This window comes from Maylandia zebra, linkage group LG4 (assembly GCF_041146795.1).
Source record: "Maylandia zebra isolate NMK-2024a linkage group LG4, Mzebra_GT3a, whole genome shotgun sequence".
Taxonomy (NCBI): Eukaryota; Metazoa; Chordata; class Actinopteri; order Cichliformes; family Cichlidae; genus Maylandia; species Maylandia zebra.
In genome coordinates, this window is record NC_135170.1 from 31,846,538 (window position 1) to 31,865,592 (window position 19,055).

General features: G+C 41.0%; 1 protein-coding gene across 1 annotated transcript; it reads left to right on the top strand.

Annotated features, from left to right (window-relative positions):
* Nucleotides 1–3,733: 3,733 nt before the first annotated feature.
* kmt5c (lysine methyltransferase 5C) lies at nucleotides 3,734–18,784 on the top strand. The gene is made up of 9 exons (XM_004552475.3): nucleotides 3,734–4,100; nucleotides 4,501–4,633; nucleotides 6,990–7,155; nucleotides 7,286–7,395; nucleotides 7,503–7,666; nucleotides 9,383–9,402; nucleotides 9,619–9,755; nucleotides 9,879–10,051; nucleotides 12,099–18,784. The coding sequence occupies exons 2-9, from the start codon at nucleotides 4,521–4,523 to the stop codon at nucleotides 17,336–17,338; spliced, it is 6,123 nt and encodes a 2,040-aa protein (XP_004552532.2). The 5' UTR covers nucleotides 3,734–4,100; nucleotides 4,501–4,520; the 3' UTR covers nucleotides 17,339–18,784.
* Nucleotides 18,785–19,055: the final 271 nt, after the last annotated feature.

The following is a 19,055-nucleotide window of genomic DNA, read 5'->3' on the forward strand; positions in this document are numbered from 1 at the left end:
AGTTTTGACTCCAAATTTTACCTCAGTGAGGTGTGTGTGTGTGTGTGTGTGTGTGCGTGCGTGTGTGTGTGTGCGCGCGCTCTGTGGGTTTCTAATCAAATGCCTGTTCAATGTTTCTTTCCACACTCATTTTATACATGCAAACTGTATATTAGGTGGCTTATTTCTCAATGCAGGCTAATGTCTCGCGAAATATGGGGCAAAGAGGATGCTTGTGTGGGACAATCTAGGACACTGAGAGGTACATTTAGATATGCAGTATACAGCGTATGTGCCCATGAATATCAAAAATAATGTATCAGAACTGAATGCATTTTTTTCTAACTCCATCACTTGATAAATGTTCATAAATGAAAGCTGTTTATTTTTAGGGTTTCTGGAACTCCTGTTTCCCTGTTAGATAAATAACTAAAAAAAAAAAAAGCACTATCTGGTTATATTCCTTTGGTTTCAGTAGGGATGTAGCTGCAGCTCTGCACATTCGCTGCATGTTCTTATTTATTTGTGGGAGTCAAGTGTGTTGACTCTTATAAACTACAGTCAATAGAAACTGCCAGAATATTTGGGTTAGAAGAACAAGAAGTCACAATTTTGTGCAGTTGCCTCTCTAATGAGGAAGTTGTCATACCAAACAGCAGCATTGTATGCTCTTGCGTGCAGATTTATTAATAATAAAATATAGAAAATAAACACAAGCTTGGACAGCGTAAACAAACAGTGGGAGCATTTATGGCCCCTGCAGTGTATTATTTTATGTCTTGTGGCCATAAAAACACTTCCTTCCATCAGTTTGTCAGTCTAATACTACAAATTCTCATTGTTTTCCAGGGACATGCCCATTTGTGTAGCAGCGATAACAGGAAGCTGTCAGGTTTTATTTTCATTTTCCACATCTGTTCACTTGGAATGTTTTGCAGGCCCAAAAGATCCAGAGGAGAAAGATTTACTGCTACAGAAGCTTTGATTATGAATTTTTCTGCATAAAATATTTAAAATCATAAACCTCTACAAACAAGACTCAGTCATTTTAGTCACTGTAACAGCTCGCTCGTTCGAGGGCTCAATAAATCTAGCAAAAAGAGAAAAAATAACTCATAGACAAACAGAGCAGTTACTAAGGTTTCCTCAAGTGCTGAAGGGAGGTACACTTTCCTCCTCCAAGCAGCTGAGAGACACACTCTTTGATAGTTGAATGAAGTCATCCGGCCACTTTGAATACTCCAGCTGAGCCTTTGTGATGACAGAGCGATTGGTGCTTTCCACTTCTGCTCCTTGTAAAGCATGCTGCCACCGGGTTACTGAATGCTTGACACCCTTTAAAATATGCAGTAACACTATTTTGGATTGTTTTCCAGTTGAGACCTGTCCATAGAGTTTTAGGGGGTGCTTATTTATCTCTGAGAAATTTCAGCTCTCCAGAATAGTGGCTGGCAAAAATCCAAAGAGCAGTGAGGTATCTGCATTCAGTGTGTCTGAAAATAGAAGCACAGAAAGATGGATTGTGTTTCAAACAGCGGGGCTGAGATGGCTGGCACGGCTCACTTTAAAATGTTTTATGTCCAAAAAAAACAGAATCTGTGTGAAGCTACATTTTTAACTCAAATTGGTCCAATGTCTGTATTTCAGACTGCAAACGGTCTATTTAAATGAACTTTGAAAGGCAGAAGCAAGATGACTACACATTGATATCGAAGCAGTTTGCCTGGAGCAGTCATTGGCAATATGGGAGAACAGAGTGAAGACGTCAGGCTGCTTAGAGGCACCATCTTAAAACACTTTGTTAGACATGTTCTTTGGCCAACTTCATGTTCACATGTGGTCATGACTTCCGTATTTTAGTAAGCTAAAAAAGCTTGCATGGAACAATTAAGGTGTCCACATGCAATGTTTTGTTTCTATATAGTTTTAAATGGTCTAAGCTGCTTTCCAAGGTGATTTTTTTTTCATGCAAATTCACTTTTTATTAGTTTTTATATTAGTTTTAACTTATATCATGAATGCCATTTGTCTGGGGAGTTCAGAATAGTATTACTTTACACCCACGTGAACCCCTTTTCAGGCTTGCTGTGTTCAAATAACTGATATAATCCTATTTTCTTAAGTTTAGTAGTTAATTTATAGTTAACAAGTTGTGACAATATCACAACACTGTGATATTGCAGTATTGTGAAGGAAGGGAGGGTCCACAGAGAGAAAACGGATGGACATCGGAGGACAGCAGATGGCTGAAAAAGATTAAAGAAAGAGAATATCAGCTCACCGTGCTGTGCCTATGGCCTGATGTCAGAAAACGCTGTAAGTGTGTTTATACTCTGACTTTTATCCCAAGCCTTTATGTGTGTGTTGACTCAGCAGTGATAAAATTAGACCATTTGAGGATAATGCCTGATGGTCTCGTGGCTTTATATTCCATTTTATGTTAACTTGTTCCACTTTAGATGCGGATGGCACCCAAAAATTCAACAAATGTAGAAAAGTAAGTGATGCTCACAGTTTGCTGAGGGAAGACCAAGTGATCCCACACTTTACATGGCCATCCCACCCAGCAATCAAAACCTATGTCGGTGAATGGAAGCTTATCTGTTATATTCTTATCTAAAACATTGACCTCACATGATCCAGGGGTCCATTTGAAGGTCACCTGTTGCCAAAAGCAGGACACCTTGGTGGCTTTGGGTCAACCTGGGAGATAAAGATGACCAGATCCAGACTGACACACCAATCTAATAAGAAAAGACTGGAAAAATACAAACTAGGTCAAAGAGGACTGACCTTTGGTCTTTCCATGCTGTTAGCACATGACTTGATCATGCCACTTCTTCCTTGTTATATCATGTCACTGTTTTATCTCTTTCTTTTTCAGGCTAATTTAGGTAACAGGGTTGCACGTGTGTTGTTAGACACAGCAGCAGTGCATAATGACTGTTCTTTAAAAATATGTTGATGTGAAAAAAAGAGACACGTGTCAACAAAATCATCAATCTTAAATTAACTAGTCTATTAGACATGCTTATCAGAAGGCTATGGCAAAGAAAAGAAAAATACTATTTTGGGCCGTTCTCATGAGCTATTTTGTATTTTAAATAATATTTTGGAATCACCTTTCCAACCCAGAGGCTTACAGTTTGTCCCAGGACAAGAGTAATTTACAGGACAAATGTATTATGTGTGTATTATGTACTTTGCGCAGGGATTATTCTCAATTTTCGTGGGTCGGACAGAAAATGTCCTGCAAAAGTAGAATGGCTTATTGTTTGTTTTTATTATGACGTAATACAATCTAAAGCTTGGCCCTTAAATTTGTCATCTCAGTAATTAAAACTTAAAATAAATTATTTAAAGGTTAAGCAAATATAAAGTGTTTAAATAGCAAAATTTCAATCCTGAAGCATTAACCTAACGCACGGAGTTCCTCACTGTGAGCTTTAGTGTAATTAACAGTGCAGGAGGGTTTCAGGCAGGTTTTAGTGTCGCTGCTGATGAGCGCATTCTGACTGTGTACTAACAGTGTGATTGTGTGAAATGCTTTCCAGCAGCCAAATAGAGGCAGAGGCCGCTGTACAAGAAAACACTCCCCTCTGCACGTCGTAGTAAACCCGGGGTATGGATAGGCTCCGCCCATAAAAAGGCCTGACCAATCACAGAGCTTAAAACAAAGCCCTCTGGTTTGATTTGTAAAATTGACCTTGACCTAAGCGAATGGCGCAGCGCAAGGGGCGTGGCTAACAGCTAGTTCGGTTGCATTGGACGTCGCTCATCATCAACTTTTGCTACTAGACGAGCCTGTAAAAGCTAGTTAGCGGCTACAAAACACACACATTTCGTGTCTCAATCGTTCCCCGGTGTTGTGCATTTGTCCCCCTTTTAAAATTTCGGCTGGGACCCGGAGTCGTGAAGGAGCAGTAAAATTCCATAAGCGACGAGGAGACTCCATCTTCGGGGAGAGCCAGCGAGGCGGCAGAGAGCTAGCGGGCTTCGCTGCTGCTGCTAGGCTAACTTTGCCCCAGCCAGCAGAGCGAGAGCCGGAGCAGAGCGAGTGAGCGGCTTGCTGCTAAACGGTCAACCTGACGATACTTTCGTTGACTACAAAAGACTCCCAGGTAGGTTTGGAAAGCCCGCATAGGTGTGTCAAGCATGCATCGATGCGCTGGCTTTCATCAGCGCTGCGATGCAATCCCGTTACTGTAGCTGCAGGCCATAGCGCTAGCTCCCTCCGTCCCGCAGCTGATAACATATTTACCCTGCTAAGCTAATGGACTGTGGAAGCCCGTAGAAACACAGCCACATTCCTTTCTCACGCAACGATTTTATCTACTGTTCTTCAACATGATGCAACCCAGCAGCAGACCGGTTATATACGCAGATATCAGGGCACCGGTGAGAAATTTAATGCAGGTGTTGTGTGATGTGCAGAAATGCAAAACTCGTAGGTGATTGTGGTTTGTTGTTGTTGTTGCTGCTGCTGCTGTCACAGCGTTACTTTGATGCCTGTGGTTTCAGCATGCTGATGGTGGGAGGCGATGGACGGAAGCACTAGAATGAGTGTGAAGGAGCTGTGTGAGACGGATGACCTGGCCACCCGCTTGGTGCTGGACCCTCTGCTGGGCTTCAGCACCCACAAAATGAACATCAGGTAATCTGACACACAATACAGCAATCATGGAGTCCAGTGACTACCCAGTGCTATGGTATGGCTGGAAAGAGTGTGATCACTGCTGTTTCGCTGGCTTTTTTAAGGCTTGATTTCTTAGATTTTTGGTTGGGTGGAAAAAATACAAAGGCAGAAGAAAGCAACTGATCTAAATTAATAATCCCACAATAGGGTTAAGGGGTGAATTTCATTTTATAGTGAAATATAAAAATAAATAAATGTGAGGGTGAAAGAGAAACCATAACATGAGCTCTCACGTAAGGTGTATCTGATATCCCGTACTGGTGTTTTTTGTGCATCATCAAAATAATATTGGTCCGGTTTTAGCTTTGCACCTGACCAATCACATTGTTGTGATGTCATAGCTTTGCAACTTGAGAAAAAAAAGACTGTTATAATGATGTTATGAGGATGTAGGAACAAAACCCACATGTGGATATCAGATTGCGCTCAATTTCAACATTTCATTAATATTTCTTTGTGTCAACAGCCGATTGTGTTGCGTTACATCAGTTTTGTGCTGGGAAAATGTTAAAAAAAAAATGAGCAAAGAGCTGAAAAGACTTTAAAGCATGTCAGTTATTATTTAGAATGTCAGTGTTTGTTGCCCCAACACAAAGGGGGAATTAATAACAATAAAGAAATATTATTAACAGAAAAACAATATTGACTCAAACTGTTATTTAAACGCTCAAACAGCCGAGCTATTTTAGCGTCTGAAATGACAAAGCGGAGTCATGACTCATACTTTATACAGGAATAGAGCAATAATGGCTCTGCTTGTGGTTATCATACTGTTTCCTTTACATGTAGCAGATCTTGTTAAATCCACCAATGCCTTTACTTATGTGTGTCCATATTGTTGTGTAATAAATAGTAATATTAGATGAACCGGTGACGCCTTCATCAACAGCAACTTACAGTGAAATTTTCCTAATCAGGCTTTTTCTTCAGCCTTTGTTACTTCCAGGGTTCTGTTTAAAACAAAATCTTAATACGTATGTTGTTTTGATGTGTGTGTGTTTGCGCAGAAACATTCAAATTATTTATGTCACTTTTGCCAACTAATTTCTGTCAGTTGAGCTGCTTTACTTCAGGTGTTCAAGTGTCTGCCTCAAGGCCTCCGCAGCAGTAAATGGTGCTGCTCTAGTTCTGTTAGTCATGGTTGACTGCAGACCATTACAATGTCGTGATTAGAAGTGGAAAATAAAATGAGAGCCTGTAATTTTATAAAAATACATACATTTCCAGGGTCATAAATTACTCTGTATAACTTTCTATTATCCTCCCAACACCAGTCGGCTAATTCCTGTTATTTGAAAGGTGGAGTGAAAAAAAGAAAGCTTTACATTTTGTTAAAGTAAATTGGAAATGTTTTTATCATTAGAAATATCACTACAGCACACAGAAATGTGCAGTTTGAGTTCTAAATTAATTTTCTTTGGGCACTTGAAGGTTAATCATCAGTCCAGAATTTCGCAATCCATGCATTCCTATTAAAGCGGCCCCTGAGCTCTATAAAACTTTAAGAATACCAGGTGGTTCTGATTATGCTTTAATGCAGTGACACTTCAGGCCAACTGCAAAACCTGGACGTTCAGTGAAAGTTAATATATAATAACGATGAGTGTCCGAATAAAAGCTCACACCTCAGCAGTCATTAGAGAAAGTCATTAAAAAGAAAAACCTGAAATTTACTTTAATGAAGGTGTACGCAGCAGCATCAGTAAACTGCTGTTCATTTTCCAAGATTTTTCATGAGTAGTTTGACAACCGCTTATTTTAAAGCCGTTTTAATGAATGAGTTTGTTAAGTGTTTGTAAAATTCTGGGTGGTGTTTTTCCTGCATGAAATGTATTTAAATCCACTTTAAAATGAATAATTGAAAATAATATAAGAACCGAAAAATGGATAGGCTTTTATTAAATAAGGTAACGTAAACTCTTTGTCCCATCTACATCCTGACCAGTCATACTTATGGGTGCAGCGACCTCCCAGAGGGCCGTGGAAAAACCCTGTGTGCACCTGTTGTGCATGTTTTGGTGCATCCGTATTAAATACAGAAGTGAAGGAAGGTTAGATTTCTGAGAAAGATGCACAGATATTTATTAATTGTTATTGTAGCTTATAAGAACAGAACTGTGGAACATTTAGTCCAAATATTTTTAACTGTGAGCTGATTTGGGTGTTTTTTGTGTGATTTTCTTTTTTTTTTATTTTTTATTTTTTTTCCTAAAGTTGTTGGTTCAAAAATATATTTGGATGCTATATCTAAAATTCAGTGTTAAAAGGAAGCTTCTTAGACTCTTCTTATATCTGTCCCTCTCTCTTTGTGCAGCCCCCCACCAGAGATCCGACGTTGGGGTAACCTCAAAGAGACGCTTTTGAGGTTTCAGCGTACGCACGACTTCAACGCTACGTTTGAGGCTCTAACGGTGGGCGAGCTGGCTGGTGACTACTTTAATGCTTTGGGGAGCCATCGACAGGAGCTGCTGAGACAACATGTATGCATAAAACAAAAATGTTTGTTGTCATTTGACTTTATTGTCTATGTGTGTATGTGTTTATCACCGATACTTGGATTTGTCACTCGAGTGTAACATCACAATCAAAGACCGTGTGTGATGTTTGCAGGTTTATCGCTACCTCAGTGCCTTCCTGTTGGATAGCGGTGTCAAGATAGAGTCCTGTGACAGATACTCCTCAGAGACCAACGGAGCCAAGATAACCTCAACTAGGCACTGGTATTCACACGCAGCAGCATCACGAGCTGCCACTGCAGCAGCACTGCGTCCTGTATGGTGTTGTTTTTTACAACTGAAAATGTGATGCCTGAATTGTTCCTCTGCAGGTTTGTAGGAGAGCGGGTGGAGGTCCTGCTGGGCTGCATAGCAGAGCTGAGTCCTGCTGACAGTGCCGTGCTGAGGGCGGGAGTCAATGACTTCAGCGTGATGTATTCCACACGCAAACGCTGCGCTCAGCTCTGGCTCGGGCCTGCAGCTTTCATTAACCACGGTGAGTGTGTTTACCTTCGAGACTAGTGGTTGTACACATATATATGCATCTTAATGGAAATCTAGGCCATGCCTTCAGTATTACACTGTAGTTACTCTTAAAGTGGGCCTACTGTGTTTCTCTCTATATGTGTGCTGTTACAGTGATTGATACTGATTTACATTGACCATGCCAGAGTTTCAGATAGTGTGCAAGCAGTCCTTTTAAAATTCAGAGATCTCAAATAGGATTTCAGGTTCAGATCATTTCACTTTGATTTATTATGATGAAGGTTTGGGGAAATTAACTTCAATAGAAAGGAAAGTTTCTTTCCTTTTTTTTTTTAAAAAAAAAAAAAGAGAATTTAAATGCTTTTTTGTGTATTTTTTTGTAGTCTGTGTTTAAAAATGTGTTTAAAAAGTTCTCCATGGTGACCAAATTAACTGATTATGATTTTAGCTGTCATTGAGCAACCCTTTATTTAAAGTTTGATTGCTCACATTGGAAATGCTGAGGCTGGTGTGCGTACAGTTAACTCTGTGGGCCGAAAGCTGAGGCTTCAGGCTGCTCTGAATGCTCTGTTTCAGATACGTTTCTGCTCTTTGCTTCTGTTATGATAAAAACAGGAACTATCTTGACCCTCGTGCTTGCGATGAGCAGGCAATCGGAAGATGTTGGCTTAAAAAGAGGAAAATGGAAACTAAAACAGAAGAGGAACTGAGGGGCTTTACCAAAGCTTAATAATAGATGAATAAATATGAATAATTATGAATAAAAATAAATAAATAAATCATGCAAACCTGTGCTAAATATGGAGCTGGAAATGAGCATAATAGGCCGACTTTCGGTTCCTTACTCAAGCTGATGAATGTATATAATTCATAGAGTGCACCAAAACAGATTTATCCTGAACTCGGTTTGCACTGCAGTGACACAGGGATAGCGGTCAATGTTTTGCACCCATGTCTGTGTCGTCATCATAATTATAGTGAGAAATTATAGGTTTCCTCATATGATTTATTGACTTTCTAGTTACAAGAGCGAGAAAATCATGTTAGCAGATGACATGTTGGTGCACAGTAATAAAGATTCAGGAGGTCTTTCATACCTCATGCAATAACTCTTTATTACACAAAACATCTGTCTAGCAGAGAGTAAATTGTCTGAGTTTATTTCGGCCCTGTGTTGTCTCAACACTTCACATCCTGTTATAGTGAACCACTTTAATGTGACATGACATATGCTGTGCTTGTTTTCACTGCTGTTTCTTTTTGCTCTATTGAATTTGAACTCTTTTACTTTTCAAGCCACTTTGTCATATTATATTATATCAAGCTTTTTTTTTTTTAAGCATCTGATTGTATTTCATTTAGATTTAGAGCTTTTCTTTTGCATGTTGTTTGTTTTTTGAACCTTGTTGAGCTGTTTTGTTTTGTCACATTTTATTTGTGTTGATATATTTTGTATTTGAGGTGTTCTGTTGTAGGTCTGTTTAATGTTTCAGCTCCATATTTTAAAGAAAACAAAGCATATCTTATCCTAACTGCAATTATGCCAAAGGCCTAGTAAAAACTGGGTCATTTTTTTTCCATCAGAGGGCTATCTCTTTATTTCTTTAGTGAAAATAAATCCAATCTAAACCAGTAGATTAGCAAAATGTTGAGTTTTTCATTCACTGGTGTGATTTTATTAGTGACCTTATTTATCTTTCTTTTTCTTTGTCCCGTTGCACTGAAGACTGCAAGCCAAACTGCAAGGTAATCTGCAATAATAATTCACTAAAACACTTCAAGTTGAAATTATAACATGTTATTTTCATGCCAAATGTTTTATTTTAAGTGCAGATTTAGACCTGCCTTCTGCCTCCTGACTGCTTTGTTGTTGTTGTTTCCCACGGGCCATCCAACCTTTGTCTTTGTCTGTTTTTTTTTTTTTTTTTTTTTTTTTTTTTTCCTTCTTTTTCACCCGCCCAGTTCGTCCCCGGTGAGAAGAATATCGCTTGTGTTGAGGTGATTCGACCCATAGCACCTGGGGAAGAGATCACGTGTTACTATGGAGCCAGCTTTTTTGGTGAAGGCAATGAAATGTGTGAATGCTGCACCTGTGAGAGGTACGTCCATTATCTGATCAGACGTGGTCTTTATCAAAGTCTTTTTTTTTTTTCTCAACAGATTTTATTCATCTAAGAGATGAAAACTCTGAACTTTTAATCTTTTTTTTAACTCTTCTTTAGGAATGGAGAGGGTCACTTCAAGCACAGAGGGAAACAGCCTGAAATCGAGGAAACAAAGGACCCCGTGGGCCAAAAGTACCGCCTGAGAGAGCGATATCTTCGTCATCACAGAGAGAGAGGTCACTTTTCTACAAGGCCAATAACACCAGGAATACACTCGGGAATCTTTAAAGGTAACCAGTTTGGGATTTTCTTACTAAAGAGCTTTTGGGCTTTCCCCAAAGCACAATCAGAGGGATTGCACATAAAGGGAAAATCCATAGATTTTTATTGAGTAAGATAACAAAATACCTAAACTATATGCAGTCCTTTCGTGCTCAAGGCCACTCAGGAAAAACCCTGATGTTAGTGTGAAAACACACAAATAAACAGAGTTTTTGCCAAATTTTTTTTATTAAATCCTATCCAGTTTTATTTATATAGCTCCAAATCACAGAGACAGTTGCTTCGAAGTCCTTTATATTGTAAAGTAAAGACTACATTAATACAAGCCCTGCAATAATACCTGGTACAGCTTAAATTCTGCCGTGACTACACTGTTCAGATTAAAATTATTGCTCTGTTTAAAGTATACGTTCAACAGTGGCAGTGCAATTATCCATAACCTGTAAAATATTATGCCTTAAAAAGGGTCTACTATTAAATATCTGTGTTATTATATTATATTAAAATCTCCAAACTTGTTTACTTATTCTACTAAATAAATAAACTAAATAAATCCAGATGTTTTAATATCCTTTTGTTCTTATCTGTTTGCTTTAGGTAGCATATGCATGCTTATGCAATCATATAAATAAAGGATTTATTATGTGGGGTTTAGAATAATTAGATGGGATCTTCCTCGGGGACAGCCAACATAAACATTATGAGGGACCACTCACAAATGGATCCTCATTAAAATATTTATATTTATCAAAAGTTATTCAATAATCTGTGTCGATGATTAATAACAATGGAGCTTTAGTTGTGATTAGACTCGGATTTTAAGAGGATTTTAATTCAAATGACATTTTTGGCTTCCAGCAATCATGAAAAGATGGTAATCAGGATGAACTTACTAAATTACTTTTCATCATTCATTTTTGCTACAAAGCTCTCATTTTTTCTTGTCGTATGAATCAAGTTCAACCTTTTCAAAGCTCAACCTCACCCAGTTTAGTTGAGCTCTACCCAAGATGTCTGAAAGTGAGCCCTTGCTCAATGAAATCTGCCTAGGAGGAGTAAATCTAATGAAAGTTTTTTCCTGCAGCTCTGAGGGCCTCTCACTTGATCTTCTTTTGCAGACCTTTCTCATGGGAGCCTGTGGGCAGGCAAAGAGTGGCGGTTATTCTTGTGTAACGGGCTTTATAGTCAAGAAAACAATCCCTTAAACTGGTCCCCTACCAAAGGACAACAACCCTAACCCGCCTCTTTTCTCAGTTTATATTATCTATTTGTCCTTTAAAGAACTTCTAGGGAACCACTGTTTGTTGTTTGTTTTTTTTTAGGTTTGTTCATATATAAATGCTATAGAAATGCTTATGTAGTAGACGAAAGAAATCTTTCAGCTTTGGGCTTAAATTTTAAGAAATAAATGTGTAAAATTACAAAAGAAATTCTGGTAGCTCATTGCCTAGAGTGTCCTGTAATTATAAAACACACAGCTTCTGTTCACAGAAAATATCCTTTTGTACGTGGACCTATTGTAAGTAGTGAGAAACAGGAACTGTTTTTGTTATGCGATTGTTTATCTATTACTTAATTACAGTTGTGGAGTATGATTAGCCACAGGGAGGTCTTTATCAGCAGAAAAAGCTGTAAAACACATTTAAGTCCAACAATTCATGCCCTTCACATTTTCCAAAGCTATCCAGTGAGTGTATTGGAGTCTTTGTTGGGGGGATTCTGGTGCCCGGACCTTACGTTTGACGTCCATTATTTAGATTTTTAAGTGGGTTGATAACTGAAAAAATGTAATTTTACCTCCTGTTAGAAACAAACTGTTATGTGTTCCACTGTTTCAGAGTAAACATGCTTTGTTTCCTTCTTCTTTTTTAAAAAAAAAAGAAAATGCTTCAACGTCTTGATGCAATTTACAGTTGTTGTCTTCACAAGTTTGATTTACACTATAGACCAGACTCTGCACATGAAGTTGTTCACAGGGCAGAAAAGCAGAACAATGGGTTTTGTGTAGAAACCAAAAAGTTAATTTGCTTCTTTGTTGCTGTCTCTCTTTCAAAGCCATCCCCTCAAGGAACTCATTCACTCAGCAGATGAGAAGAAATGCCTTGAAGAACAGAAAACTGAGTCAGACAAAGAAGTGGAGACAGGAGAAGCAAAGACGATCAGGAAAGCACCCACTAAAGTCCTCCTCTACAGCCAAACAGCGGCGAACGGTTCCGCTTTTATCCCAGGTTACACTAAAGGACCTTAGAGTCAGAGTGCGGCGCCACTCTTTGGATTTTTTACTCAATTGTAAGGATCCAAAAAGCAAAGAAAGGGCACTGCTGCTGCAACTCGAGGAAGTGAGGCCACAAGATAACAGGCCAAGGGGACTGAACTTGACTGGGGAAGAAAGCAACAGCAGTGCGGTGAACTTGAAGCCCTTTACTCTGAATTCCTCCATGTCAGCATGTCAGAAAAGCAGATCTGCGGTAAGAGGCGCAGGCCTTAATGGGAGGTTTGCAAAAGTGGTGGGCAGGAAGCCCGTTCACATGAGGACCTCTTCAAGAACAAAAAGCAGTGTTCGCACCACACTCGCACACCAGACGAAGTCCAGTAACACAACTAACACTACAACTGTTTGTCACCCGGATGAGGGCGACAAAATCTGCAGTGCAATAAAACAAGAGAATGTCGAAACTGCAATCACAGAAAGTCAAAACCGCGGCGCCATCGAAACCAGCGTCATCACCACGGCTCAAAATCCTGCTGCCGAGCAAACTGAGCGCAAGACTATCAGAGCTTTATCCACGAGTAACACGGATGGATTGAAGAACACTGGAGACAATCCGCTAATATCTCTGAAGCAATATCTTACAGTCAATCTAACGAGGTTATCGGTGTCACAAAGTTTGGAACTTGGAGAAAGCTGTGAAGACAGGAAAGTAAGGGTGGAGGTTAGAGGAAGGAGGATGCAGAGCCAGCGCCCAGGCCCAGCAACAGAAAAACGAGCATCCAGATTTCAGCAGAGGCAGGCGAGAAGTTCAGAGGTCTGCACAGCTGACGGTAACAGAGGGGTGAGGGAAATGTCTTTCAAGTCTCCAGATCAAACCAGTGTAAGGAAACGGCATTCGAGCGAGAGCACGGGCGACTTATCCCACAGCGAGAAAAAGAGAAGCGAGAAATTTAGTGAAATACAAACGGCTTCGGTAGATGACAAAGATTTTATAACAAACGAACAGACGGATTTTTTAAAAGGCAAAACAGAAGGGCAGAGAGACAGTAAAAGTAACAGAAACCTAGAAGAAGTGAAAAGGTCTGATTGCAAAATGGTTTCCAGCAAATGTCAAAATAATGTCCAGGATGTTAAAAATACAGCCAAGGGGGTTTGCACGCAGGAAGGATCAGGACAAATGAGTTTGAGTACGCAGCCAGTAAGTAGGCATGAAGATGATATTGTTATAAAACAGGCAACGGTTCTGCTATCTGATGTTTTAAGAAAAGATAAATCATTAATAGATGGGAGATTAAAGGGAGGTAATGTGGGACGACGGTTTTCTACCTGGGCCTCCAAGGAGAGTGCCGAGGAGGAATCAGAACAAACTGAAATAAATGGAGGCAGGTTCCGGCGTTCAGTGCAGAGGAGGATTATTAGAAGACGAAAGATAAGGCCCAGAGCAGTGAAAAGAAAAGCAGCAGATAAGCCAAGCACCAAGGGACACTTAAGCAAAGACATTACAGCTACAGTTAAGACGGAGTTGAGTCAGGAGAGTGTGGAGCCTAAGTTGCCACAGAGGCACAATGACCCACCGGCCACCTGCCTCAACCCACTACCTCACAAGTCACTGATTTCGGCTAAAACCACGACTAATCCAGACACCAATGCACAAGTGCACGCGCAGTCCAATATACCTCTGAAGAAACGTACATTTCGCAGTTCGGCACTAGATTCTGAACAAAGTCTAAACTCTGCCTTAGATCAGGTTTCTAAAAATGTTACAGAGTTGAAATCGTCTGCAGTGCTGAGGCAGGACCTCGCCCCGTCTTCAGGGGAGAGTAGCAAAGTGAAAAGAGAGAATAAAGTCAGAGTTAGGAGGACAGAAATGCAGCGGTTAGCCCCCAGAAGACACTCCTCTTTTAACAGGGTCCTTCGCTCGAGACCTGCTGAAGCTCAGCGTGGTCATTTAATGAGGAACGCTCGAAAGTGTAAATTAGAGAGGCTGGATGAGGATGACGCCGGTAAAGCACAGACACTAGAGAGCGAGCGTGTTGAGGATGTAGCCGAAAGTCCGACTTCAGATGAATTTCAAAGTAGAAATCAGGGGAAATTGATGACCCTGGAACAAAGTGGTTTGGAAGACATAAAGCCAGACTTTTTTAAAATTCGGCTTAAGAGGAGAAGAGGGAAAGTATGGGAGATGCAAAGTGCAGGGTTGGAAAACATGGCATTAAAAGCAGAAAAGGGAGATGAGTTGGTGGCATTCGATCCTTTTAAAGCTATTATGGACTCGGTGTCAATTTTAAACATGGAGATGGAGGCAGCTCAGGCTCACGTGCAAGCTAGTAAGAAGTCAAAGAGCAGATTGCATCGTTTGAAAAAAAGAGGAGAGAAGTTGCAAGCTATAAATTTCTACACTGGTGCAAAATCAGACAAGGACCTTGAAAATGACAGGGAAAACGTCTGTGGGCCCGATGTGTCTGCCAGCAACGAAGTACAATTCAAAGAGAAAATCGATAGGGACCCCGTGGTTGGAGTCAAGCAGCTGCTAGAAAAAACAGAGAGTCAGAAAAATGACAGCACAGCCCTGTCAGCGGCAGCGCTGGAAACAAAAATCGAAGAAGGTTTTTTAAAGAGTTCCTGCTTGTTTGAAAGTGGGTCACAAAAAAAGCAAGAGCCGGAACTGGACATAAATGGCTGTCCATTACCGGTAATTAAACTGCGTAGGAAGATGGAGGATATTTGGGAGGTGGATAGTAAAGAGGAGCTCATACAGCCCGATTTAAAAGTAGAGACCATTATTAAGACAGAGATGAAGGGTCACGTTTTAGGTAAACAAAAAGGACTTTCCGATTGTTGCAAGCTCAAAGAAGAGTGCCCATCTTCTGAGAGACTGAACAACAGCTCTCTGAAAACCGAACCGCCACCATTTTCTTTGTCCCTATCACCGCTGTCGCTGTCCTCGCCCCTCAACGACAGTAAAACCGAAGTTATATCCGTAGCTGCAGACAGAATCACTGAAAGGCCAGAGATGATCAGCGGAGGAAGGAAACAGAGGCACAAAATGGACAGAACACACAAGTGTGGGCCTGTCGAAACACCCACCACTTGCCTTAGTCACACTCTTCAGCAAATTGATAACAGTCTCTCTCGGCTTTCCGAGGGCTTGTGTTCATCTCAGACTTTGGAAAAGCCCACAGCCTCTTCTAATTCTGTCATCCAACCCCCGTCTCAGTCTCCTCCATTTGCAACAGCAGATAACATGCTTACCAGCGAGCCCAGCTTCACAAACTGCTGTGATGACATTCTTGACTTTCAGTGTCTCAACTTTGAGGGCTATTACCAGCCACAGAACATGCTTCCATCTTCCCCATCAGATCTGTGTTCCCTGGATCCTCCTACAGATCCTTTCAGCAGTCCCCTCTCTCACAGCCCTACCGACACGTGGACCACGGAAACGCCATACCTTGGCCCTCCCAGTCCTGGAAATAACTTTACCAGTGAGGATTTGCAGTTTTTTCCAGGCCTAATGCCTTCCAAAAGTGACTCAGTTCCTCTGGAATGTGAAGCAAAGGATACCTCCAAAGACAGAAACCCACCCAACACCAGTTTCAGTTATTCAGCTCTGGGCAACCCCGACTTGGCGGCTAAAGATCGAATTATAAGTAAAAATCCGGGAATGAGGTTTTCCAAAGAAGACTTAAAAAATCAGTCTTTCATGGCACCCAGTAAGCCTCGTTTTATGGGTGCGTCATCGTCTTCGGTTACAACTCAAAGCCCTGTTACTTTACCCCACCCTGCCATGAACATAAAGCCAAGCACCAGCCAATCAAAAACCCAGGCTAACCTCAAAACCCAGGGTCCCTTCCATCGTATGACCATTCCCAATAAATCCCAGTCGTTTTCTAGCAATCAGCCAAACGCAGTTAGAGCAGTGTCCCAGAGCTGCTTAACAAAGCCCGTACAGTCGTCTCAAATGTCTAACAAATTCCTCTCTCCTCAGCTCTTCACTGTGAAAAATCCCAACCCTCCCGACAATCCATTCAACTTTCCTGAGAAAACCTCTACAGTTATTCACAGGGTGCTCAAGTTTCAGGGGGGCAACCAGAGTCAGAACTTGTACAGCGCACCTTGCAAAGAGACCACGGCTGCCGGCAGCCCGACCGTCTCGTCCAGAATGCTAGGTGCAAAATCAGGTGCTATGGAGAAAACCCAGCAGAGTCCAAAGTTCTGCTTTAGTGCAGACAGTCATCAGAAAGGCAACTTGTCTGTTCAGGGGTTCGAAAAGGACGTTCACCTCGCTTCCTCCAACAGGTCCAACATTCATTTCAATAAACCCAACTCCTCAATTTCTCATTCTTATAGTAAAGCTAAGATGTCATCAGACAAACATGAAAGTGCCGAAGCCAACATGGCATACAAAAACTTTTCTATCTTGCCGAGGCAGTTCTACTTTCCTAGCAAAATGTCCGACAGTTATTCAGCACCGCACGAGAAAAGCATGAAACAGGATAAATCCACTACGCCGACCTCAGACAAACACCAGCCGTGTTACACTCAGCAAGACCCCTTTGATTTCAGTTTTGGCACTTCTCTTTCGCCCATGTCTCAGCACAACAGCCCCCAAGTGGTTCACAATACACCACCTGCTACACCAGCACCAGCAAACAAGTCCTCAGCCCCCTCAGCCTCGTTCCCTTACGGCTATCAAGGTCCTCCTTACGTACTAAACTTCAGTGGAGACCATTCTTTGACCCTGGGTCTCAGGGATGGTGCTGAAGGCTACCCAGGACTGGGCTCAACAAACTACACCTACCACTGCCTGATGGAGCCTTCGGGCACACAGGGGCGGCTGGTCGTCGAGCCCTGTGGACCCCAGCTCTCCAACCCAGCTTCTCTGGCTGGATTTTCAGGGCTCAAAGGTCACGACGAGCACTGCAGGAAGGATATGCAGCAGCAGTGCCACGCTGGGGATCACCAAGGCACATCACACTATGGACCTGTTACAACATCTCACTCCATGGGTGCCACAAAACCCAAGAGGGTGAGGTTAGTGGTGACAGACGGCACAGTGGACTTAGATCTTCAGTACTCGGACTGAATTAGTCTCCCAATCCCAGAATACAATTGGGAATATATCGTGTCTGTTGCACACACAGATAACAAAAACAGTTTTGTAAGAAAAAAGAGCTTTTAAAACTATCTGACTGACATTTTTTCAAAATAATAATTTTAATTGACTGATAATGCTAACATGTACAGGGTTTTATGTAAAGAAAAATTACGAGTGTTTTAATTGCTGTCCGATTTTTTTTTTTTCTCAAATAGTATGTCCACTAAAATTTCCTTAGATTACCAAATTTCCAGTGTATAAATAAAACAAAGCATTAAATATATTTGTGTTTGGGAGGCCCTGTAAACATTTAAAGCCCTCTTCGTGTACTGTAACATAGATGTATGCATTTTTCTACACCCCGTAAGGCAGTAGAGGCAGGAGCCACCGTCACCGGTTGCTGGTACTTGTATTGGTGATTTTAAAAAGGCAGCTTTGTGCCTCAGTCTTTGATATGTTCTTGTGACTTTTTGAAGTACCCATTGAAACACCCTCTACCCTCAATTTTATACTCACAGTAAGCTTTTCTCACTTGGTGTGTGTTTGTGCGTGCGTGTGGGTGTATGTGTGTGTGTGCATGCATTTGACAGGCAGACCTGCAGGTGTCGAGGGATCAAAGTGTAAGGTGTGTGTCGCCGCACCCGATCACGTGACTGTTGCTTTGCCAGGTTTAGGTAGAATCGTTAGCGCGTGAACGAAAGGCTCGTGCATGAACAGTGTACAGTTAGCGACTTCATCGTAGGACAGCTTTACTGGGTGACGACGGGTTTCATCAGTGTCCCAGTGTGGACGAGTGACTGAGTGAGGAACTGCGATTTGGTTTATTCTTGCTAAATGAATCGACATCTCTAACAAGGCTTCATCCAGGTGGCAGACTAAGTGACAATCTTCTCACTTTTGTCCTTTATTTGGTCTCTTTTTCAAAGAAGGAACTGAAGGAAACAATGCCGCAGCAGTTACTAATATTCTGTCGTTGCTGATGGAGCTACGCATCCGTAGGTGTTCATATTGTAACCACAGTTATTTGCTGTTGTTGGAGTCACGTTGTGTCATTACTGTATGTTTTACATCAGTGAGTGGGAGCATTCAGTGTGACTGCACAGCCTTACATTACTACCATCAAAATGTACTGTCTTGATATGGAAAGGCCAATTATTTATTTTAATATCCTCATTCTTGAAAAGGTGCTTTAATGTAATTTATATTTCACATTGATTGTTCAAGCTATTAAATGTTTGTATTATTTAATGGGACAAAATACTGAGCTGAATATTTACACTGAGTATTTAAATTCAGAGCTTTTCACATCTTATCCAGTTTTTCAGTTGTTACAGGTGAAATGTTCTCTCTTTCTTATTGGCAGTTAGTCTCATTGAAAGTCTGCTGTAGAAAATGTACAAATGTAGCCTATATCATTAAAGACACTTAATTCTTTTTTTTTTTGGTATTTTCTTCTTTTACTGCTTCTTGAATTTTTTTGTTGAACAGCAGTGGGAAAACGAGCAGAAACTGCAATCTGCTCCAGCTGGCTGATTCTCAACATTAAATGGGTCTTTTTCATTTCCCCTTAGATGCACGCACCTTCCAAACTTCAAAAAGGGTTCCCAAGCAGTTTTAAACATCCCGTGTGTGTCCTTTAATGTGTTTATATGAAAGCTAATCTGTTCCAGAGTATAATTTGCTCTGTTAGTTTATTTTAATCCCT

Bases quoted from the DNA above. Each gene is read 5' to 3' on its own strand.
- kmt5c (XM_004552475.3), top strand. From the start codon at position 4,521: ATGGACGGAAGCACTAGAATGAGTGTGAAGGAGCTGTGTGAGACGGAT. The intron at 7,667-9,382 runs GTGAGTGTGTTT...GTTGCACTGAAG, and splicing joins TGCAGCTTTCATTAACCACG to ACTGCAAGCCAAACTGCAAG. The intron at 10,052-12,098 runs GTAACCAGTTTG...TCTCTTTCAAAG, and splicing joins ACACTCGGGAATCTTTAAAG to CCATCCCCTCAAGGAACTCA.